We start from the raw sequence: 26,105 nt of genomic DNA, 5'->3' as shown, positions 1-26,105 counted from the left end.
GCCTTTTAAAATTGCCTTTATTTTGTATATTTTTGTTGTATATATTATATATGTACACAGTATATAGGCATTCTGTGGACAGCAAAGGAAGAATTTCATTGTACAGGGAAACATGTTTCCTTACTGTGCATATGACATCAAACACTTTGACTCTTGAATCTTGAATCTTGTATATCCTACTTTGAATTGTGATGGCCTAGAGGATGTATCAGGGTTTTTTTTTACAGTGTAGACTGTGGTTGGTGCAGCAGCACGAAAAGGAGCAGTGCTGGTTTCTCCATCAAAACTGTGACACAATAATGATGTTCCTCCTTGTGTTTCTGCTGCAGATCGTGATTGTGCAGTGGGGAGGGAAGCCCTTCAGCTGTGCTCCTCTCAACGTAGAGCAGTGGCTCTGGTGTCTGTTCGTGGGAGTTGGAGAGCTGCTCTGGGGGCAGGTAAGCCGCTCTTCAGCCTGCTGAGTCAAACCACACTGAGCAAGTGTAGGCTGGCAGGCCTGGTTAGCCTAGAGTTTTCTGTGAGGTGAAGCTAAGGAAACATTTTCACACTGACTTAGATAAACCCTCTGATGAATTGTGTGCTGAGATTGACAGTTGAAATAATCTATTACTATCCGGTCCATCATGCATGTAAAATGATTGGAATAGCTCCGAGTGGCTCACGATAACACCATACTACTGTCTTCTGGTCAAATCACAATATAACAAACCTGGCTTCCAGGTGATCGCCACGGTGCCGACAGAGCGCCTGCCTTGCCTGAAGGAGGCGGGACTGGGCCTGGAGCCAGGGGAGGAAGAAGGGGAGGAGCTGGCAGAGGATGAGGAGGAGATCGACTGTGCTGAGAGAGAGCTGCGTCGTGGACAGATCCTCTGGTTCAGAGGCCTCAACCGCATCCAGACCCAGGTACCTTTTTACTGGACCAACAAAACAAACCATAACTGAACCCTTTTCACAGGAACACACACATACACAGATATCCAGTCCCCACAATGCCTCAACCAGAAGCTTCATGTCGTCATGACACACAAGCAGTTTGTTTGAGGTGAAGTACAGATAGATGGGGAACGTGCCAAAAGTATGATAAATATAGGATACATGAAAACCAAAGACAATATTATGTATCACAAAGAACATGAATCTGAACATAAATGCCTAATGGCTTTAGCTTTTTATTAAATGCTTTATTATAAACTGCTCATTATTTTGGAGGACAAAACAATTTCCATTGTTCTGCAATTGTGTAGTAACACTGCCTAAACTAGAATGGCACTCAGTCAAGTGTATACCTCTGCCAAGGCCCAACAGTGCCCTTTAATTCAGTCAAGCCCAATCCAATATCAAATAAGACATATTTAAATCTGCTAAATTGGGATCAAATTACATGACATTGTATATACAATGATAAAGAAAGTGAAAAAATTCTGGGTCCCCTTAATCTGGATCCACACCAAAAGTTAATGGGGTCTATTCTGGGCCAAGACGCATCCTCCATCCATGTTTGGTGGAAATCCATTTGGCACATTTTGTGTAATCCTGCTGACAAACCATCCAGCAAACCAAAGACACAGGCTAAAACACAACCTCCTTGGCGGGGGTAATAAACTGGCAGTCTTGTGACCTTAACACAACAAAAGAGATGTTTGGAAAGAAAGAAGGTTCTGCATTATTGACTCTTCCATTGTAGTTCAGTTTAATCACTGCATCTGATTTGTTCTTACTCTTCAACAGTCAGTCTTTCTCTCATCCTGTCTGTGCTGTTCTTCTGACTTGTGCCAAACATAATGATCCAGTTTTTTCTCTCCAACACAGCTAACTCTTCTGTTCTCTAAAGCTTTCTCTAACTCGGAAGTGGTATTTTAGATACTTATAAGCATCATGAGAGAGGATAAATGCTGTGATTTTGTGTGTGTTGCTGCAGCGGCACTTGTGTGTATGAGTGTTTACACAATGTGTACAGGCTAATGCCAAGTAGACAGGCTGTTGACTTGCTTGATTGCTTTAATTGATTGATTCTCGCACTGCTTTGTGTGGGAATGGACATTAAGACAGCAAAACAGCATCAACAATCTGCTAACAGCCTCCTAAACAGTGTTAGAGAGCCGGTGCAGACTCTCTGCTAAAGTGCCTGTCTTTGCGTAAAGTGGTCAGGTTTCATTAAGAGGGTTTTGGTCTGAGTGTGCAGACACTAAATACACATCCAAGCATACACACACAACCTCATGCAGTAACACAATAACCATCATTAATAAATGGTACATTTATAGTGTTTATTATTATTTTATTATTTGTTAATAATTATTTCACTGTTAACAAACAATGGAATGCTTCATGAACCTTTTATTTAAGCTGGGATTGGTAATTCTGTTCAGAAGCTTTTTTAATTATATTTGTATAAAATCTCTTAACATCCAGACAGTAATCAAAATATAAAACACTTTGGAAAAAAAAAGGGAAAAAGTGACAGGGCTGTAATAACTTCATCCAATCCATTTTAGCAGCCCGAAGATATCTACCTGTCCATTAATCTGTCCTTACCTGCCCACCCTGCGCTAACTCCGCCCATCAGTCATTGCACGTGACCGGAGTCAATTCACCGCCCTGCTGGAGCTGTGGCAGGCTGAGCTCATTGTTTACGGACAAGAATGGCAGAGAAAGTACAGCCACACGTTTCATTATCAGCTGTACCTACAGCAGCTGGTACTGCCAAACTGAGCAAGAAAGGAAAGACCGAACTGGAGAAGGCTACAAACAAAAAGAAGTTGGAGAGCTCAAGAGGTGAAACGAGAGTCAACATTGGAGCGGCTGTTCAACAATGGAGACAACTGATGGAGTCGAAGGCCTGAAAATGGACGCCATGGTAGCTGCATCTCTGTTGGACAGGTAATGAGCTGGTTTGTTTTGGTTGGGGGAAATGTATTATTACTCTGTATTATGTAGTCAACGTAGCTAACGTTAGCTCCTTATGTTGCTGTCGTATGTATTAGCCCAACCCTAGCATCGTTAGCTAGCTATGACAGACTACTGCCGTATGTAACATATTTACATGTAACGTCACCGTTTACACGCAGGCCAACGTTTACACGTACTGTGGATCTGATCCATATAGCAGTGTTCACACATGCCCTGCTACCCTGGGCTGTTTGGACATTAGCCAGACGAGCTGTATGTGAGGGGCGAACTAATTCTTGTGTGCTACACGTGTGAAAGGCCAAGTCCACTGTTCGGAGGTCCTGGGAAGATTACATATATCTCTGAATATAGTTTGCATTGTATTTGTAAGCAGATGTCGTTAGATAGTATTTATATGAAGTTCATTCATATTGACTTTGAACTAGACGTTTTACAAATTTGCTGATGTATCCTGTTTCTGTGTCCTATAGTTATGAGAGGGACGCATCAACATCCACCCTTCAAAGAGTCAGCTCACAGCAGAACCATGCCCTGATGTCTACACTATTTCTGCAGAGTCCCTCTCTGACAGGTGAGTGTAAGTTGATGCTGGTAGCAACATGGATCAGACCACTGTTATTCATGTAATATTTATCTTTGATGGATACATTTCATATGTACGTGTCCTTCCTTCATATCAAGTTGGTTTGCTTTATGTGCATGAATGTGCTCCTTAGCAGGGACACAATACAAAAAGGAATGGCATCATTTCTTTAGCTGCACCAGGAAAATGCTTCAAGTACTGGTCCTAGCAGTCACATGTTAGCCTACTGCTCGAGACTGTTACATATTAGTAAGACATTTTTTAAGAAAATAGACACACAATGCACCTAACAATCCCTATAAATAATCGCTTGCCACACATCACATAAGCATCACCCACCTAACCACAGACTTCTATTGTTACTTTTTTTAAATAGCAACAGTCCTGTGTTGTCTTTGAGCGAATCAGTACACTTTGTATGCCCCATAAACACATTCAGATGTAACTTTATGTCCTGTGAATATATTTAGTCCTCCATCCTTATCCAGTATTGTAATAATTAGAATTTTTGCAGAAATGATGACTTTTCAGTCACAGGAGTTGAGGAGTTGGACAAGTAAAGTTGTAAAGTAACGTGAAACCATGTAAATAACTCTGAAAGTAAAGTTTTGCTGATTGCTGAATTGTGATGTAACAGAGGCTATTTCTGGTTGTTTTCAGGAATATTTGTCACTGCATTAAATGCATCCAAAGTTGTGGTGTAATAATAAATTGAAAGTAATTTCAAGGTCTTTGATAAGCTGTATTTACTGTCAGATAAGTAATTGTGTTATTCTTTCTACAGGACAATCACTGTAAAAACCGTACAGGGTTGGGACCGCACCGACATCAACAGCCTGACCTGTTGGCCAACACAGAGCTGTGTCTATAATCAGTCAAGAAACCTCTGGAAATCCTTCCTGTATAAAGTTTTTAATGCTAATTGTACTGTATATTGTCTAAATGATAAAAGGTCAACTATTTTTGTTGTGTTATTTATTTACATGTGTTCCAAAAAATGGAATAAACCAGAGTCTTACCTAATTCAGTTGTTATTATTAGTGCATCATGTAAAGAGTCAGAACTCTAATGGGATGGTTGTTTATGCTGGAAGTGTAAAGAAAAGGCATTTATCATATTTAAAGACTTTATTCAAATGTTAGAGATAATGCAAAACAAGGAGTAAATACAGAGCGACAAATAAATAGGTGTCAGGCAGAGTTCAGCACTTGATGAGATTGCTCCAAACGTAGTCCTTGAATTCTGGCCTGTAAAGCAACAGATGAGCAACATGATTAGATATTTTCATGGAACAGAGCTCGACTGTCCTCAGCATACTGTGAACACAGACACTTTCAATGGTCAATACTTAAATTTTTTTGAAGTACCAGCCACTGGTGTAGCCAGAAAAAAGACATTGGGTGTGTACCAGCAAAGACTGGTTGTGCCAAATTTATTTTCAACAAATTGAGTTACACCTCCACAAACATTCAAAAGTATGTATCTCTCTCCATTCCAACATTATTAACACAAAACATATCCACACGTTGTGTGCCTTCTTATCAGTAATAACAAACCATGTGTTATGCACACACAGACATTGCGTGCCCAATGAGATGAACATAATGAAATATAACACATGCGCGTCCTCATGCACTCTCATAGAGCCATAACGTATCCACATTACGCATGATCAACAAAGCTATTTAACCATCTGAACACAACTATTGCGCTTAGCAGCAAAGGAAAGGACACAACGATATTGCTGCTCACCTGTGCGCACTGCGCAGCTCTCAATTTAAAGGGCAAGACGGCGTGGCTTGGCCTTGAACGCATTTATTATTTCATCAGAATCCAGTTTCTCCGCGAGCTCTTTTTCAAACATGAGCAACGAGATGCTATTCAGTCTCTCTGTGAGCATTGTAGCTCTGCTGGTGGATTTAATCCTGTTTACAACTGAAAAAAGGCGCTCCACAGAGCAACTCGTAACAGGCAGTGATATCAGGATACGCAGTAAACAGTTCATGTTGGGAAAAACATCTTTGTCGCAGGAGTCTAAGACTTCAATAATGGACGGGAACTGATGTCCCCCATCCACTTTCCGTTTGATGAGTTGCCCAAACACAGTCAATTCAGAGTCCTCCAAACCAAGTCCATAATGCCTGCTCGGCGCGCGCAATGCGTCCAGCTGGCAAAACGCGTCTGATGCAGGCAGCAGGGAGGCAGCAGCCTTCATTATTCCACAAGAGTCACTCTGAAAACGGTTGTTCAGTTCGACCAGCTGTCTGTCAAGGATCATAATCCACAAGGACTGCAAATCAGAATCACTCCTGATGGGTGCACACCTGCCCACCGTAGAGGCCACATGCGAGTCAGCAAACTTGGCAGGCAGCTTTCTGTTCCGTGCGCCTGCTACATCCCAGTTCTGAACATCGTTTTTCTTCATGATGTCATCAGTTAGCCTGATTATTCTCTCAAATTCCCTGTCTGAGTTACTCCTGAAAGTAGCAAAAGTTTCGTTGAGGCCCTCAATCATGTGGATGCAGTCAGTCACTGACACAGATGGGGACTGTAGGCTTTTTGTCGCAAAATCACTTGCACTGAACAGCTTAGAAAACGCAACAAGAAGAAATATGAATCTTTTGGTCTGTAGTTGCTGCAGGAGAGACTCTGCGTCTAGTTTGGTCTGACCTGACCCCTCCGCAAACTCACTCAGTGTTTCTAATATGACATCATACAATGTTAAAACTCGGCTCACAGACTCTGATTTTGAACTCCACCTAATATCTGTGGAGCGCACAAGCTCCAGACGGGGTGCGTCGGGATGAAGTTCTTCTTGGATTTGTAGAAATCGTGCATGTCTGTTGGCTCCGGTCATGAAATGATGCAGTGAATTCACAACATCAAAAAAAGTGGCCACAGTGGGAGACACTTTTGAAGCTGTCGAAAGCACCAGATTCAGGCGGTGGGAGTGGCAGTGTACATACACTGCATGAGGAAAAGTTTTTTTGAGCTGCACCTGCACCCCGGATTTCTCACCAGACATAACTGCTGCTCCGTCAAAACTGAAACCCACACACAATTCAGGATCCAGCTGCAGTGGTTCCAGTACTTCCAAAATCTTTTTGGTGATGCCAGATGATGTCATGTCATCCGTCGCAACAAATCCGACAGCTCTCTCTCTCAGGTTACCGTTATACACATACCTTAAGCAGACAGCAACGAGCTCTTTCTTTGAGAGGTCCTTATATTCGTCAGCTAAAATGGCATAGTACGTGTCTGTCTCTGCATGCAGCTCCGCTTTGATTTTTCGGAGGAGTAGTGATGCTGCAGTTTCAAGGAGATCGTTCTGAATGTCAGGGCTCATCATTTTTGCGTTATTTGGAAGCTCATCAAAGCGCTTTTTTATGTCAGGGTCATAATCACAAATCAGTTTGAACAACTCTAGAAAATTTCCTCTGTTCAGGCTTTCTGCGTCCTCCTTGTGACCACGCAGTGCAATGCCTTGTTTTGCGCAAAACAGCAAAATATCAATGACAACTTTCACGTGTGCCCGGTTTCTTTCAATAGAGTCAATGAAACGCTCTTGTTTGTCTTTTGTCACCTGATGTATGATGTCACAGTTTCCAGTTCGTTGTATCTCAATGTAACCTTTGTGTCGGGCCACAGCAGAAGAATGAGCTTTACTTGCTTCATGCTTTACACAAAACTGACCTAGATGCCCCCAGTCTCTCATTCCCGTTTTTCTGAATCTGTCCTCCTTGACGTCTGTGCTGAAGTGGCGACAGGATTGGCAAAAAACCGCATCCAATTTAATGCTGTACTCCAACCAACTGTATCGGGCATACCATTTAGCGGAAAAAGTCCTCCTCTTTCCACTGACAGCTTCCGTGGCTGGGAAAGCTTGCAGTTTGGGCTGGCATGCAGGCTCGTCCACTGTGGAAAGATCTGTGATCCCCGAGGTAGCTGTATTGGGGTCGTTAGCTGCATCATTCCCCATGGCGTGTGTAGCCTCACTAGCCTGTGTCGGAGGGGTCGTGGGCCTGCTTGTTGATGGAGAGGGAGAAACATCCTCTTCAGTTGTGGAACTTGTGTCCTGCTGGAAGTCAAGTCGAGGTTTCTTGAAATAATTTATCAGGGAACTCTGTTTCATCGCTATTAGCAGCAGAACTGACGATGTTAGCGCTCCCGCAATGCTTGCTGGGCGAGGGGTCACAGTCAGGTCAGTAGGTTGCCAGTTGCAGGTGTCGCAACGCATCGCCTGACGGCAATTTTTTGGGTGTGCCAGCTGCCTCTGTGGGTGGCACCAGCACACCCTGGCACACCCGTGGCTACGCCATTGGTACCAGCCCTTTATCGTTCTTTACATGTTTCTACTTACTGTGTTTATTGTTATGCACCAAAACACAAATTCAAATGGTGAAAAACTGCTTGGCAAAAAATGTGATTCTGATTAGGGCACTTGTGTGTCTAAGTCACATGCCTGGTCAATATACTGTACAAACACAAATAGTGAAGTTGTAGGTGATGTTTATGAGAAAAAAAGCACTGTGCCACTGCTCATGTGCAGCTTGAAGATCCTCTACTCGACATGTGTCATCTTTTCTGAGAACATCTGCTCCTTGACCCATCGCAGTCCCACGTCCACAGCCTCTGCTTCCACTTCCTCGGATACTACTGGTTGTCCTTCTGTCGTCCTCTCTGACGTGATGATGTGCTGCGCTCTGGCGTGTACTTGTCAACTCCTCAGGTCCAGACTCTGCTGTCCACTTACATCTGAAGGAGAAAAATCAGTCCTTTGAGGACAACAATGTAAACATCTTGGCCAGAGAAGACAGATGGTTCGAAAGAGGAGTAAAGGAATCCATCTATGTCAAACTGCAACAACCGTCTTTGAACAGACATTACACAACATTACTTATCACCCACCTACAATGCTGTACTGAGTTCCCTCCCAGACAGCTTAACAACCATTCACACCTGGGCTCACCTAGCCCTAGCAACCCACATGAAGGCCGGTTAAGTCAATGACCCACAAGTGGCCCTAACGACTCTGAAACTCTGCAAGGACACTCCCACACAGAGTTTAAAAGCCTGCACCTCCCCTCCAGTTAGTTAGAACTGAAGAAGCCTCTTGGATGAGAGGTGAAGCATCTTCAAGAAACTGAAACATGTCCAGTTGCCTACGATACAGCACCTAGACATTTTTTGTTACATTTGTAGAAAATCTCTTCCCAACAACTTCCTGACAGCAATCAATACATCTGACAAATAAAAAACACACAATCCAGTATCTGTGGCTGTCACAGGCCTCAACAAGTCCATCCAGACATCTCATACAGCCTGCATGAAAAGATTGCACACACTCTGCCCATGCACTGATTGTACATGACTGCAGTATTCCAGAACTATGTGATTATATTGCTAAAGCTATTAGCAAACTTGTCGTACAAGAATGGCAGAGAATGAGCAGCAAAAATGTCTCTTTGCTAACATACTAGCATGACAGCGGTGAGTACTAACAATAGCCACATGAGTTGTTATAATCATCATGATAACGTTAGGTGTTTTCTTACATGTGAGTGAGACATGAGGTAGTTGGATATGTTAGCAATGACAACAATGTGCTGAGCTCACAGTACACAGCCACTGAGCCTGCTCTTCAGCAACTTGCCAACTCAATAGCACTAAGCACACAGCCCCTGAGCCAAAGTGAGCTGCTGCGGCAGAGTAACACAAAGCACACAGCCACTGAGCCCTGTAAAAAAGCTACTGCAGCAGCAACACAGTCCCTAAGCGGCTAAAACACTAGTAGGGAGTAACTGTCGCACTGAATAGCCTTATAAGACTGAGATACATTCATGGCGGCTATTTTGTTTGTGTTTATATGAGTATGGCATTTAAATTAGACTAAAACAGCTTAGGGAGCTTGTTAAACGTAGCAAACTTGGCACACATTTGTCTGCTGACAAGCAAGAACTATGGGGCAGTGTGCGTTTATGTGTTTCAGGGGAGTGGCTCTGAAATGAAAGGATCCAACTTGCTGGTTTCTACAATCTTACCATTCCCAGCTTTAAAGTTCCCATGAAGTCAAAATTGCTGTGGTATTTTAGAGTTTGTAACTTCCTGGAAAATCAATAATTTTTATTGATGACTCTTCCTGCACTCGGGGGTGTATATTGATTTTTCATCAAATAAACGGACCTCACCCATTACAGTACAAAAACACAACTTTATAACTTCATTCAGTGATTTGTTTGGAACTGGGTCATGTTTTATGGAGAAATTATATGCTGGTTTTCTCTCTGCTGCCCTCGGGCTGCTCTGCCTTATCTGAACAGATAGCTTACTTGTTGCTAAAGTAACAGCTAACAAACGTACTGATAACCAGCAGCTTGTCAATGAACTTCTCCGGACCACGGCTGTATGTGGCCTCCGAGAACGATGATGAAGGACAGTTACAGTACTGAGGTGATTTATGGAGTTTCCTGGCAGACAGATACTGGTAGCTTTGTTGTTAAAGTAAGCACTAACGGTTGCTTAATCTAGTTAGCTGCCGTTAGCTTAGTGAGCGGTCCTTGCAAACTCAGCCCCGAGTTGCCAGGTTCCAAGAACACCACCCCAGTACTGTATTCCATTTATCAAACTAGCCTCCATCTTCTCGGAGGTGGCGTTTTTACAGCAAATACGTAACTATGCTGAAGCAACTAGCATTCTATTAACTGTTTCGTGGGGACTTTAAGCTATTGTAAAAGTTTATACAGTTGAAACTTTACAAATTACAACAACAATTACTGAGTTGTTTATAAATCAATTCATGGTTTATTAACAGTGAAATAACTATACGTTTACCATTCATTAGTGATGGTTATGACTGTGACTGAAGCACATTTGCCATCAAAGGGGATTAAAATGGTGTTCCTATCATCCCTTCTGTTACAAAGAGATCACCACACACACACACACACACACACACACAGATGCACACTCAGACCGGCCTTTTCTGCCCTCACTGAGTGCTGCTATTTTGTCTCTGTCCTGCAGATGGAGGTAGTGAGCACGTTCAAGCGAAGCGGTTCGTTTCAGGGAGCAGTGAGACGGCGCTCCTCCGTGCTCAGTCAGCTCCACGACGTAAACACTATCTCTACCCCCTCTCACGTAGCTCTCTCCACCGCAACAGCCAATACCAGCCCAGCCCCCGGGAGTGAGTCCGCCGAACGCATGTACACACATTAACACACACACACACACACACACACACACACGCACACACACTCACACTTGCAGGCACTTTATCTCCCGCTCACTCTCATTCAAGACACAAATACACACACTGCTGCACGGCACGTGGACTGCAGTATTTTTACTCTCTATGGTTGTGTCCCCTCCGGCTCGCTCGCTGCTCGTGTGTGTGCAATGTCTCCTCTATTTTTTTCTCTTATTCTCCCTTTCAAACAGCACCCAGTCCTGACCGGCTGTGTAGTTCTGGTTGGATCTGGTCTGGTCCAAATCCAGGTCCCGGTCTCAGTCCAGAGTTCATTTTTGTTGTTGAGTGTTGGTGGGTACAGGAGGCAGCTCACTGTTCTCTCTCTGTCCGAGGTGTCCTGACAGAAATGGAGAAGCATTGGCTGGAAAGACAGAAAGTGACTCATGTTGAAAATAACAAAAATAATCAAATTTAATTAATGAAAACAGTTTGATATACTCTGACAAGGCAAGGACGCATCCTCAAGATCAGAGAGCAAATGGCAGCTCCTCCTGTACCATGTGTTATTTCCTGTCTGTGAATGAGGTCAAGCGTGGTTACTGTGGTTGACCCCCACTGTAAACATCTCTTATGTAAAGGAGTGTTGTCATATCTTTTCTCTATAAACTAAGAGAATATGGTGTAATTACTCTGTGACTCCTGTTGTAATGTAGAAAATGCAATGATTAGATTTCACTGCCATAGAATTCATACTCATTACCAAAAGGCTTTTATATGGCTTCTGCGATTCTCTAAACTGTAAACCTTCGAGTATAAAAGCCCTATAACACACTGCTGTTTCCAAGATGACAGTAAAAAAAGTTCCCTCTTCTATCGCTCTTGCTTTCTTTCTCCTTCCTGTGCTCCTCTCACTTTTGTCCGGTGCTGCAATTGTTGTCAACTGGTTATTTTTGTAACAGTATTTCCAGCTCCGACGTCACAAGTTTGCCCCCCACCCCCCTCCGATGTCCTGATTTTTCTCTCTGTCCAGTCTGTTTTCCCCCCTCTCTCTCATCACAGTTCTCTCCTCCTCTTTTTTCTATATTTGTGAGATATTACAGGTTCCCTGTTTGCAGAAATATTCTGTGAAATGTGTTCTTACTGTTCTTCACGATTAGAGTTGTTCTTTTGTAGAGGTATTTAGATTGTCCCAGATCTAAATACAGGCTCTTGTGTAGCATACTGATAAGATTTCTTTAGTAGGTTTCTCTTCATTTTTCCCCTTTTTTTTGTATCTTACTTTATCCTTCACCTCATCCCTTTTTGTCATCCTTCCATCTCCTAACTAGAGTAGCATCCACCCCTCATGTTTCCTCTTGATTTCTTTGTATGTCAGTTCCGCACGTGTCTGTTTGTAAGTGTGTTTATGTGTGTGCATTTCCTGATATATTCGAGAGCCAAAGTTTGACTTCTGTGTGTTTCTCTGTCAGTGTATGAGTGCTGTATGTGCTTGTATGCTTGTGTATGAGTGTTTGTGCCTGCGTGTGTGTGTATGCATGTGTGTGATTGTGCTGTCTCTTCATTTGATTGTCTTCATCCGTCTTCTCAGTTGCTTCTCCTTACCTTCCTTGCTCCCTTCCCTCCTTTCATTTCACGCTGCCTTCCTCCATCACCTGTAGGTGTAGATACAGAGAGGCCAAAGTCGGCTCTGCTGCTGACACCTCATTGTTGTGATCATCTTGAACAGACACTAGAAGTTACCTGGACTCTAAGTACTTTGGAAACACATCTTTCTCTCCATCACTTTACAGCATCAATATAATAGTAATGCAATAGAATGTATTATATCAACATTCAGAGCTGGCTTTAAGATTGGCTGCCTGATAGCAAAGTCAGGTAATATGACAAAGGTGTGGAAGGAGGGATGTACAGTCAAAGTATGGCCCCACCACTGCTAGCTCATTGCTTGCTTTTTCTATTCTTTTTCCTTAATTCGAAGAGCTGGTTGTGTCCAAATGTGTCATGCAGCAGCAGTATGACACGTACTTTCATTCTGAAGTCATCCTTATGTGGTTCAGTTCCTGATAACAAACCAAATGAATTTGGACAAACACATGGGAAAAGGAGGGAATGTGAAGGAGCAAGCATTAACTTTGAGTTTAATGTGACCCAGGATTGCTTCTCTGACTCACTTTAGCCTGTGGTCAAATAAAATGTGTTCCCATTTGCTTTCCAGCAACAGAAAAGTATATCACACTAGATTTTACTTACTTTAAAGGATATGCCTGGTGATATTCTATTAGTTTCTTATTGTCAACAAATCCCATGAACAAGTTCCTAATATTTTTTATTCTTCTGTCATAGAGCTCCATTAATCATTAACAAGCCCTTGACCACCAAGAACAAGCACTATAACGTTAATGATAATGATCATTTTGTGAGTATCCACACTGAAGAAAGGAAACATTCTCTAATTCTGTTATTAAACACGTACTGCGCACTCCAGCTGTGTCAGTAGCTCAGGACAGTGGCTATTGATGACCTGTTGTAAAGAAAAGAAAACCCAAATTCTTTAAAGATGAGAGGAATAAGGAGGATCCAACACTTTTTTTTAAAGTCAACATCAATTATCCTGGTGATTGTCAAAGAGGACATCAGTAAATACTAAACCAACTTCATAGACCTCATTAATGCCAGAGTTCCTGCAGGGGGGCTGCCAAATTATGGTTTGATGATATTTCAAAAGGTTTTTTTTAATTTTTAATTTTTAATTTTTTAAAAAATATTTCAGGAAATACACGTAAAGATGAATCCAACATGTTTTTCGCACATGACAAAGCAATCTGTGGAAAATAAAAACATTGAATTTATACATTCAATGACTTATCTACCCATGACTGATCGTGCAATCATATAAGCAAGCTAACCTACTCAGCTATCTATGTATTATTAAACCATATTGGCCAGTTATCTGTATTATTATAAGTGTACAGACATTCATGTGAGACACAGTGGATCGTTTTGAAACTTATCAAGCAAGAGACTCTTACAGACCTTCTACCTCAGAAACCACCTGGGAAATTGCAGAGGGTGAGGCTGACGTGCTAACATAAGCTATGCTACAACTGCTGCCAACTTGTTTATACATGGCACTATAGGCCACCTTATATATTATTGTACGCCTTGTAGTAGAGGGTTCCTGCTCTGTCTCTTTATAAACTAAAGGGTCCTTGGCCTGAAAAATGTTGAAGACCCCTGCTCACGTCTCTGTGAGGCTTTACTTAGATACAACAGTGCTTTGAGCTAAATGCTAACGTCAGCACTCAAATGCTCACAATGCAGATGTTAAGCAGGTATTCTGTTTTCCATGCTCATCTTCTTAGTTTTAGATAGATAGATAGATAGATAGATAGAAATGCTTAAGTAGTTATAAAATGAAATAAAATACTGAGGTAAATAAAATAAAATGCTGAGGTATCGAGGAGTAAAGTGGAACATAAGGTGCAAGAGAATAAGGTGCAGTTTTATTTACAGTAATAATAATTTAACTACAGTAGCAATAATTTAAGATTATTTGTGTGTTTTGGAGTGAGTGTTGTAAAGCCTGATGGCACCAGGTAGGAATGATTTCCTGTGCCGTTCCTTAAGGCAGCAGGGTTCAATGAGTCTGTTGCTGAAGCTGCTCTTAAGCTTGTCCAGAGTTTTAGTGTAAGCATTCTAACATTTGCTAATTAGCATCCAAACACAAAGTGCAGCCGATGGGAATGTCATTAGTTGTGCAAGTATATGGTCATATTAGAGAAAATAAGATTTTCACCTGATAATGATGTTATTTGAGGTTAAAGTTATTCAAATTCATCCTGAAGGGAACATGAATGTTTACCAAAAGTTATGATAATCCATCCAATAGTTTTTTAGACATTTCACTCCAAACCACTAAGCATGAAAGGGGACCACAGATGTCTGTGCACAATTTTGTGTCAACCGTCTCATAGATATTTAAAAAGAGTGTGAGCAGATGTGATCCCCTGGCTAGGGTTAGTCGGTTGAGGTCAGGGGATCATCAAAGTCAGTATGTGTTGAGGTGTTTGGGTTGTGGACTGACTGAAAGACATTGACATGCATAGAGCCATGCTTCTAGGCTAAAACACAACACACTGTTCTTTTTATAGGATTTGGTGACAATAGCACAAATACAGAATATCGCCAGCCTTATCCGTTCAGTACTTTCCTCAGGTCTGATCATATGCTCTGGTATGGGAATCACCAAGCAACAAAGACACACTACAAGTGACTGCCTATGTGTTATCAAGACACACTGACCTCTACCCCTACACTAGTCATTTCTTTACTGCCCTACCCAGAGTTCTTTGCAAAGCAGACCAAGCCCTCAGTCTCTGCAATGTGCCCCATTCCAATATGATGTGCGTAAGTTGTAACATCGACACCAGAACCTCCCTGATTTTTTACCACCAAATCTATTCTAAAAGGAACATCTTAAATATTAAACAGGGCGGTAAAAATGATACAAGTACATGCCTCTGTTTTATGCTTTCATCCACTGGAGCCATGCTCCGTGATCCCTCTGGATCCAGTTTGTTTTCATTTCAGACGAGGCTAGTTTCACTGCACTTACAGTAAAAGTCAGATAGCAGATCAATACCAAAGTTTATTTTGGTCAGGAGACATTAAGAGGAATAGGATGTTTAGGCCAAGTCTCAAATCCATCCTCGATTTTCAATTCTTTGCTTCAGTTTTTTATGTTCAGAAAGAAGATTTCAGCCTCCATCCTCAGTCCTCTAATAGTTTATGAGTAGGAGACATGAAGAGAATAAGCACTGAACTGAGGAAGGTGTTGCTGATATGTTGCCATGGATTAGAGCTCAGTCATCACATATCATAGGGTGGCTGCTGCTCAGAGTTTGGCCAGGTGGTGGGAAACGGGAGCCATCAACCAGTCATGTACCTCACAGCTTCTCCCTGTATTTATGTTGCGGTTTCTTCTCATCCGCAGTTGTTTTGCACACAGCAGCCTCTCTACCCTCCAGCGCCTATTTCCTTCTCGTACTTTAACCATCATCGTTTTTCCATCAAGCACTGCTGAAAGAGCCGACAGGGAGAGAGGGAGAGAGAGAAAGTGGGTGAGAGATATAAGTAACACAGCAGTGCCCTGACCTCCAGGCCTCTCTGGTCACACTGTGGGCGTTGTATACTCAAAGGTTTACCCTTTTTCATGGAGACAAAATGAAAACAAACCAAGCGCTGACGAAGTGAGAAAGTAACATTCTGAAACCTTCTCAGTCTGCATGAGGTGTTTTTCTACTGTCTGACAGGCTCTTTGGAAAAACAGATAAGCACTGAACCTACTGCTTGACCGTCTGTCTGTGTGTCTGTATGTCTGTCCTTCTATCACATATGCCAGAGTCATATATAGAGACTCCTTCTGGTTTGGCCAACTGCAGCCCTGATCTCCATTCAGCTGCCTGACCATCCACCTCCCATATTCACAGTTTGAATCCAGTGGATGCTGCAGTCAACATTAAGCTTCTTCTCCGTTGATCTCATTTGGCCAAACTGTCTCTATGTAGGGCTCTGCCTGCCTGTGCCTGTCAGTATATTTGCACTGAACTGTCTGTGTTTCTTTTGAGCTCATGCCGCTTCTTTTCCTCTGTTTGGGCTTGGGGGAAGGGTGCATGGACCAACTGCTATGGCAAAGGAATGTGTTTACGCACGCATACACCATAGACAGCATAATCCACCTTGAAGTACACTCATAGATCTCACTCTGGTGTGTGTGTGTGTGTGTGTGTGTGTGTGTGTGTGAGAGACAGAAAGAGAGCGTTCGTGACAAAGATCTGATTCAGCATGACCTGGCTGCCTCTCTACGTGTGACAGGGCTGACGCTCGAGCTTCACTTTGGCCTTTGAACCAATCACCTTTTGTTTCCAGTAATCTAACCAATCACATACTGTTCTAACCTGCTGATTCTCCGTGATGTCACCTTTCCGTTTTGCAAGACTTGTTTTTTTTCTATCCTGCAGCAACTTCATCATCAGCATCGTCATCATTCAATCACTCTGCTGTCCTCTGTCCCTCACTGCTGCATGGCTGCAGTACATTTGGATGTGTGTGCGTGTGCATTGAGATGCTGACAGACTAATTCACTAGCTGTCAATGTGTTTGAGTGTGTGAACCAGATTTCTTTAACAAACCCATGACTGAAAGCTGCCTGATGCATGTGGACCAACCTCCAAGCCACAGAATGTGGAGACAACTCAACTGTGGTTTCACTCAGTTGCACTGCTGCTGCATGCATGTTTATGTGTGTTTGTTTGTTTGTGCGTGGGTGTGTGGTCACTGCTATAGGTTCTTAGCAATTTCTTATTTTATTAAACATGAAACTAACACTCACCATTCCTGCTTCTTTTCCATGTGTGCCTAACAACCACCCTCATCTGTGTATATGTGCATGCATGTGATCCAGTGTGCTGAGGAATGAGTGTTTTCCCCACACATACTATATCATCCCCTGACACACACACACACACACACACACACACACACACACGTGAGTATGATGTAAAGTGTGTGCAGCTTTTGCGGTCTTTGTGATGTGGCTACTCGTCTTGTGAGGTCTGATTGGTGTGTGAGAACTGACAAAAACGTGTCATTAGCCAAGTCATTTGGAAACACTTCTTTTTTTAAATTTTTTTTTTTTACTTTTGTCTCTTGTAGACACACAGGATCAGGTGGGCACTCTGTTGATACTGAATTAGTCAGCATATTTGTGTTCTCTTTCTGAAATAAAAATCATAAATGTTATTATAAATATATTTTTTAAGTTGTTTTGTTTATCCATTACCATATAAATTTACCTCAATCCTTGTACAAAGTGGTCTTGCCTATGTGTGCATGTTAATTTTCTCACACGATAAAGCATTAAAAATGATTGCCACAATTTGTTCATTAATCATATAATTCTTAAGGTGAGGGATACACTCTTAAAGGAACAGTTCAACCTAAAATGTAAACTTCAGTCATCATCTCCTCCCCCCATGGGGATGGAAAGTCGGGTGAAGTTTCGTAGTCCACCAAACATTTCTGGAGCTTCACAGCAAAACAGCGCTGCAGCATTCTCTGAGACAACTGAAGTAGCTGGAGACTTGTTTAAAAAATGTGAAAAACATCTTAAAAAAAACATAAAATGGCTCCACACAGCTCGTCTGGGGCTTCAGGAGACTTGGATTACAGCAGACGAGCTGTGTGGAGCCATTTGATGTTTTTAAGGTTGTTTTTCACATTTTAAAGCAAGTCTCCAGCTGCTACAGTTGTCTCAGAGAATGCTGCAACTCTGTTTTGCTGTGAAGCTCCAGAAATGTTTTGTGGACTACGAGACTTCACCTGACTTTCCATCAGCATGAAGGGAGAAGATGATGACTAAGTTTTCATTTTTGGTGAACTTTTCTTTTAACATGTGTTTCTTAACTTTGCCTCCTTGGCATTTAGACTTGCCAGTTACTTGAAGAAATAGTACGAACTGAGCTGCGTTATTTGCTTTCATGCAGAGAGTTTCCTAAGCTATTCAACAAGCTGACGAGTAGTTCAGACAGAGTTTACACCAATCAGAGGAATTACGGGAAGTAGAAAAGTGCCGCTACTGTGGTGCCATCTCCCTTCGGAGTCCGCAAATTTGAATGCAAGCTTTGCCTGGGCATACAAAGGACCAAGAATATTATAATTATTATTACAGGTATTAATGATTAATGAATATTATCATTATTGTAATTTTGACCCTCTATGAGTGACCTGTAGTTTTCATTTATTTGAGACACAAATCGGCAGCTGGACTGTACGATTCAATTTCGACTGGCTGCAGGGTGTCAGTTAACTTCTGATATATGGACACCTATGGAGCAGTGAGACTGTCTGCTATAGCCTGTATCTAATCTGCATATTTTATTTACAACAAATAAAACCTTCAGTGCATCATCCTCTGAACACCACACCACCACCTTCACTACACAAGCTGAAAGTACTATAGGCTGCAGCTGACAGTACATCAATATTTTGATCACAAAACACATAAAAAATTCAAGGCCTTAATTTTTTTCTTTGGCGAATGACCATGATTTAAGCGGAATAATAATGAATAATAATGAGTCCATTAATTGCGTCATAGTCACCTCATTGGGCATTATCCCTTAATGCTCCCTAACTGACTTCAGGAAGTCATTCCTCCCAGTCCTGTACATAAATCAAATCAATTTTATTTATATAGCCCAAATCACAATCACATTGCCTCAATGGGCTTTACAATCTGTACAGTCAATGACATCCTCTGTCCTTAGAGCCTCAGAGGAGGGATCCCTCTCCCAGGACTAATAGACATACAATACATGTCGCATGTACAGAAAAGAACAACAAAATCCCAGTTTACAAGTTGCATTGATATCATGAACGTCTGTAAAACCTCAACTGGCTGTTTTTACCCCTCGATTTTTGTACAGATTAAACAAACAAGATATAACATGACAATTACTTAGCTTCGAGGTGCTGGCAGGTGGATTTTGTTACTTTCTGACACAGCCAAACTAGCTGTTTCCCCTGCCCGCCTTCTAACCTAACTCTCTGCAGAATAAGCATATTTCCCAAAATATTCCTTTCAGCTTTGGATGCACCAGTTAAATCCAACCAATAAGATTATTTTAAAGTTTCAGAGCAGCTCTGAGTCAAGACACTTTGATATATTCATTTACATTTATGTTTTTTTTGCATACAGTAATTATTTATATATCACCAAAAGATGTCATCTTGTTCAAACTTTGACAGAAGCCACCTGGCCCTGAGTGTCAGTCACTCTGTTCATTTGCTCGAGGACACAGGTCTGTCTGCCTCCGGGTCTCCCTTGTCTCTTGTTTCGCTTTTATATGTTTGACCTTCTCCTCTTTTTCTTGTGGTCCCTCCCTCATCTCTCTTGCTTTCGGCAGATGCGAGTAGTGAAAGCATTCCGTAGTTCACTGTACGAGGGCCGGGAGAAACCAGAATCCCGCAACTCCATCCACAACTTCATGGCCCACCCGGAGTTCCTCATCAACGACCTCATCCACAACATCCCGCTGATCGACGACACTGATGTGGATGACGAATCAGAGCTCAGCAGATACCAGCACCTGCACCCGGCCCTCCGCAAGCCGCCGCCCCCTCCCACCCAGCCGACCCGCACCCGCCCCACCCGCCCCTACCGCCAATACAGCCTCCCTGTAACCCCGTGCAACCGAAACAACAACAACAACAGCAGCAGCAGCAGCAGCAGCAGCATCAGTTCAGCAGTCACCCACTGCAACAAAAACAGCACCAACGCATTTACACCCGGCAACCGGAGCCCCCATCAGCATCACCGCCACCAACACCACCATAACCATTATGGCAGGGACAGACCAGTGAAACCCTCTGCCCCTCACCTGGCGCATCTCTACTGCGTGGAGACTTCCTTATAACTGAGCTGAACGTGGGTTGTGGGGAGAGGAGAAGAGGAACAGAGTCTTGGGGAGGGGGAGGAAAGGGGAGCGGAAGAGAGGGCTGAGGACTCACTCATAACATTTCCATCCACTCTCCCTTACAACAAGCTAACAGGAGGGAGTGAAGGACAAGGGAGGTACAGGAGGGAGTGGACAATGGCTGGAGACTTCTGCTCACAACTCCCTAAGAACATTGCTCCTTTCCCTCCCTTTGCCCTTGCTCCTGCCCTCTCAGTCTGACCCCCTGACACCACCACCCCCACCTGCCTCCATCCTCGAACCCACCACCCCGTCTGTCGCCCACCCCTGAAGAACCACCCTGCCCTGCCTGACCTCATGCACACTCATCACACATGCACAGGTCTGCTCTCGCTGCTTTGACGTGAGCGGTGGTGGGTCGGGGAGGGAGGGGGGGAGACGGACATAAAAAAAAACACACAAAAAAAGACAACACATCCCTCAATTCTTCAGTAGAAGCGGGCCATGTTAGGGCCAGAGGTTGACTCACTCTGTTTCTATTGGTGTTCATCATCAGTGTTGTCACTACCCACCTACCTGCCATGGCACCATAGTCACCACCACCATTATTGATCTGGCTACAATCTATGGCCACTTAAAATCACCAGTTTGCTTGCGATATAAGTGAAACGCTTTGTTAAAGCTTTAACTAGACTTCCATCAATTCCATCCTCTGATTTCTTTCTTAACATAATGGTGCTCATTCATTTCTTTCTTTTACATTGGTTTATTTCTTTTCTCTCTCTGAAATTTCACATTTGTCATATTTTCTTTTTTTCATTCTTCTCTCTCTTTCAATGTATGTATGTGTATTGTCTTGTCTCTTCTGAAAAAAAACAAACAAAAACATAAGAAAAACAGAAATTGCTAACAAAGATACTGTTCATTTAAACCTGGTAGTAAACAGAATGGCTGCAAAAAACAACTATAGGAGGGGGAAAATACATATATATGTATATACACAGTATATATATATGTATATTTAATTTGAATGTTTGGGAAGCGACAACACAGAACTTGTTATTTTCATCACTGTTCTTTCTCTGGGCCAACCTGCCCATTCTTTGAATGGCGCCCCATAAGCCACATGACCTGTTATCTGTAATACTGTCACCCTGCTGTGAGATGATTCTGTGTGTGGGATCTCACATTAATTGTGATGTATACATGTATACATAGATTAGCCCCATACAGGACAAACTACAGCCTCCTGCCATGTTTGGTGAATTGATGAGTATGTATGGTTAATATCTATGGGCACCACCCAGGGCAAACTCATGGGTGGCGCCCTCCTCCAGTCACTTCATTTCTGTAACATGTTCCATCATCTTCTCTTCTGCTGTTCCTCAGTCAATTTTCTTATTTCCTTTTTTCACTTTGTCTTCTCACCTCATCCATTATGGTCGTCTCTGTGTGTGTGTGTGTGTGTGTGTGTGTGTGTGTGTGTGTGTATCAGCTCTTTTGGAAAAAAGCTGAACGCTTGTGAAGCATTAACCCTTTAAATGCCATCAAACACACAATGCACAGGCGATGGCCCTTTAACAATAATGCACACTCACAACGAACCTGCTTCTGTTCACGTGCCGTTGGATCACCTTTATCGTGTATCAGTGCCCTGTCCGTAAGAGTTGTGGACAAAGAGATTGATTCATTTGGGCTGCTGAATGACGACAAAGAAAACACTTTTGAAGTTGAAAAGCAACCAACCACTCAAGCAATCAGGCCCATGTCTAATGTCAGTGTTCAGTTTTAGCTGTAGGCCCAAAGTCCGCTCACATCTATCAGGTACGACCAATGAGAGCTTATGTGTTATGTGCTTGTGTCAAATACTGTGCATTCCCCTTCATCACGATGTGCAATTTGTTGATTGGGATGTCTTAAAGAAATGGTTGACATTTTGGAAAATACACTTACTGGCTTTCTTGCCAATTTCATGTCTGTTTGCTAAAGACACTACAGTCTGCAGCACGTTAGCTCATACCACTTTTACACCAAAACTAACGTGCATACGAAGCCTTTTTAAACTTAAAAATAGTGATTTACTCCTTTCACATTGCAAGGAGACAAGTTTGTTTTTAGTTTTTTTGTTTTTTTTCTGTCTTGTATGGGTTTTTTGTCCAGTGTCAAAGGGGTACTATCTTAGCGTACAGACTGGAAACAGGCGCAAATAGTCAGCCTGGCTCTCTCAAATGTAAAAAAACCCCGTCCACCAGCACCTCCATAGCTCACTAGTTTACATATTATATCTTGTTTGTTTCATCTGCGCTAAAACAGGGTCTGTGTAGGTCTTCATAGGTCTTAAAACGCATTGAATTCAGTTTGATCAGTCAAAGGTTAACACTAATCAAATATTATCATTTAACTCTCTGCAAGAAAGCCAATACGTACACAAATGTTTAGCTTTTGCTTTATCATGTGTAAGCTGTCCAGTGTAAAAGAGCATAACACACTGCATAAGCACACCCCAGCAAAAGAAGATCATTTGGACAGCCACCCATGTGTCGACAGGTACAGTGCTCATGATATTACATTCCACCGTCACCTCGTCCAACTCCACCTCAACATTCCATGGAACATACATTCCAAACAACTGCATCACATTCCAGACCGGGTGTGAGAGTGTCCTCCTGTATCCAATGTTGCACTAGGTGTGGGTGAATCGCTGACTTCATGTTGCCTCGGAGCGTGACTGCAATGCTAACCTGGAACCCCCCCACCATCTCTCTCCCTTCCATCCTCCTCCCCTCAGTTATCCCCTATTGACTTCCCTGAGTTGTCAACTGGTTCCACCGCCAGTGAAAAGCAAGGGCAGACAATATGCAACAGACTGCCATGTCAACAGCTGTACCCCGATGTAGGATTACAAACAGAAATGAGAACACATGCAAACACATGAGAACCTGTCCGTCCTGCTCGTTCTGTTTCAGGATGCATGCAGGGCTCTCTGGGAACACCCTTACCTGTACAGAACTCTGTCTTCTTGAATGCTCATCATCATCGCCACCACCCTAACCGACCTATCGGGAGGGGGCGGGTGGTGACATTGTATTGGTCTGTCTGTTTTGAAGCATGCATTTGGTATCATTATTGTCACTCTTTATGTGTTGGTAAATCATTTAGGCTACTGTCACTACTGTGTGCTATGATCTCTTCACGTCTCCTCTTTTCCTCTCTCTCTCTTTCTCTCTCTCTCTCTCTCTCACACACACACACACACACACACACACACATTCATATCCTGTTCAAGTCTAACCTATTCTATTTCAGCACCTCTTAGCACAGCTCTAAATGCTTTCTGCGGTATGCAACAACACATAGACTCACACGTATACATACACAGCAAACAACAGGTGATTAATCTACAGTGGTGTAAATTTGACTGTCCAGTTCCAACCATCTCTGTCCATCCGTCCAGCCATGTTACATCATGATGTTGTGAGACAGTTTCACAGAAGGCAAAACACAATGTGAAAAAGAATATATTTATCAAAATTATAAATTGTACAACTGCACCACTTCTGTACAGACCGCCCAAATGTGCACATGTGCATCATTAATTTACAGGTACTATGTTCCTGTTACACTTTTTAAAGTTTTTTTTGTTTCTTTCTTTTAATCCTATTGTTTTTTGTAAAGAGAGGAACAACAAAATGGAAGCGCTTGTATATTATTATTATTATTATTATTATTATTATTATTATTATTATTGATTTTCTCCACCGGTGCTCCCACTGATGGAAAAGGACAGTTGCACATTCTCCTGAGCATATTCTGAGGGCTGTGTTTTCTGTCCACTGAACAGCCCTTGAAGTGTGCAGAGGTGTGGAGATGCTTATAGTCTCTTTAGACCAGAGACACCACTCTGTAAATAGGAAACAGGAGATACAAATGTACCTCATTATGATCTAAAGGACTGGACAAAGTGGGGACCCGGGGAGGATAGAGAACTGGAAGGTGATGCAGAGCTAGAGAGTGCAGAAGTGCAGTGCGTCCAAGCATTGTTTAGGCTGCTCTTTTAGATCTACAAGTTTTTACTGCCATGTTACGATGGAAAGAACTTGACGTTTTACATTATTCATTATACATAGTGTTGTAAATAATGTGTGTGGAATGGTCCCCCTTCTTGCACAACGCAGTGCTGTTCTGCAGACAGAAAATGCAGCCTTAACTGTGCTGAAATGAAAAAGACCAAAAAAAGAAAAAAAAAACATAAAGACTATTGAATATATTAAAGAGTTACCTGCCTGTTATTTAAGCGAATAAATATCTATATATGAGAAAGAACACACCTGTATACTGTAGACTAAATCTGTATGGAAATCTAAGAGAATTTAATGGGAATTAAGTCCAACACCTTTTGTCTGTATGAAAGAAAAAATACATCGAAGTATTCTACAATAATAACTTTGACAAAGTCTGTGTGGTCCTGTGTTGTTTTTTCACAATTTTGCAAGAATGTGCATGTTACATGATGAACCTCTGAAAAAGTCACACTTGACCTGTTGCTTTGAAAGAGATGCAGCATTCGCTCTCATCAAAATGCCTCACAGGTAGCTGAAATATTCAATGAACCTGACCTTAAACTGAAACTGTAATATCAAACAGAGCCACGAGAACATCTATTATAATTGTATACATTGTGATCTCGTTGATCTGCTCTGTACATGCGACATCTATTGCACGTCTGTCCGTCCTGGGAGAGGGATCCCTCCTCTGTTGCTCTTCCTGAGGTTTCTTCCGCATTTTTTTCCCTGTTAAAAGGGCTTTTTTTTGGGGGCAAGTTTTTCCTCACTCGAATCGAGGGTCGAAGGACAGAGGGTGTCGTCTCTGTACAGATTGTAAAGCCCTCTGAGGCAAACTGTGATTTGTGAATTTGGGCTATACAAATAAAATTTGATTTGATTTGATTTGATAGTACTAATGCAAACATTGATTTTGTTAATGCATGAAAATTACGTATCTTCAAGTGAAAATCACTCTCCAGCAAACAACCATTTGTGTGCCGTAGCAACACACGCGTTATGGTGAAGGTGCAAAGCCAAAAGTTCCCTCCGTTGGACAGCGACATACAGACATTTTGCTCAAGCGAAATAAGGGGGCATTCACCCCCTCAATTCTCTATTCCTACACCAATGTTACTGTGATGGAAATTCTGTAGAGCTGGTGGACTTGTGGTTATGAAGACGATGCCAGGAGACCCGATGTCTTAAGAAGCAGTGTTTATTGACGGGCTTGATGAAGGAGAATAATAGCAACCGGTACAGTGTGCCAACTACTACCATTCTGAAGAGCTTCCTGAACAGTAATCCATTTAACCTATCACTGGATGTCCATGTTCACTTAAGAGTGACCTGGGTCAAACCGTATGCTGTACTCTTTTTGGGCTGACGCACATGCTTTTTGTACTAAGACAGAATAATCAGTCTAACTTTGGTTTCCGAAACAGGGAATTTGATGAGGTCCGCAAGAGATGCAGGGCGACCGACCGCCACTATATCTTCCTGTATCTGGCTTGATTTAGGGTCACAGTGGATGGCATATCATGCTAATTTTGGAGCAAAGGTCAGGAGAGTAGCAATTCTATTTTAGAAGAACATCCCATTTATTCAGACTATAACTATAGTGGATCCTGATTGTAAATATTTTAATTGTGGCAGGCCATCTTAACGCTAAACCAGTGACCCTAGTTAACATTTACGGCCCTGACTTTGACTGTCCACAGTTCAGAGAGAGATCATACAAATGTCAAATGTCTTTGAAAAGGCCTTAAAGCTGGGGTTGGTAATTCTGTTCAGAAGCATTTTTATTATATTTATAGAAAATGTCTCAACATCCAGACAGTAATCAAGATATCAAATGATTTGGGAAATGAAGGAAAAAAGTCCATGGTCTGTTGCAGCAACAGTCAATT

General features: G+C 42.3%; 1 protein-coding gene and 1 long non-coding RNA gene across 6 annotated transcripts in view; both read left to right on the top strand.

Annotated features, from left to right (window-relative positions):
- Window positions 1–24,611, top strand: part of atp2b3b (ATPase plasma membrane Ca2+ transporting 3b) — an 89,473-nt gene extending 64,862 nt beyond the window's left edge. For 3 of the 5 annotated variants that reach the window (XM_084365965.1, XM_084365966.1, XM_084365967.1), the window contains exons 23-25: window positions 330–437; window positions 721–903; window positions 19,646–24,611. In XM_084365965.1, the coding sequence (XP_084222091.1) occupies window positions 330–437; window positions 721–903; window positions 19,646–20,155 (801 nt within the window). In that variant the 3' untranslated portion in view covers window positions 20,156–24,611. Of the gene's footprint in view, window positions 1–329; window positions 438–720; window positions 904–10,516; window positions 10,677–19,645 lie in introns of all 5 variants that reach the window. The other 2 variants (XM_084365969.1, XM_084365968.1) reach the window with 2 other exon arrangements.
- On the top strand, window positions 2,317–4,430 carry LOC311264831. Its single transcript, XR_014623494.1, has 3 exons — window positions 2,317–2,880; window positions 3,381–3,481; window positions 4,278–4,430. It is a non-coding gene; the product is annotated as an uncharacterized lncRNA (long non-coding RNA).
- Window positions 24,612–26,105: the final 1,494 nt, after the last annotated feature.

The sequence above is a fragment of the Pagrus pagrus genome (assembly GCF_965226575.1).
Source record: "Pagrus pagrus genome assembly, chromosome: 11".
NCBI lineage: Eukaryota > Metazoa > Chordata > Actinopteri > Spariformes > Sparidae > Pagrus > Pagrus pagrus.
Note: the sequence above shows the minus strand (reverse complement) of the source record. Positions and strands in the feature narration are given on the sequence as shown.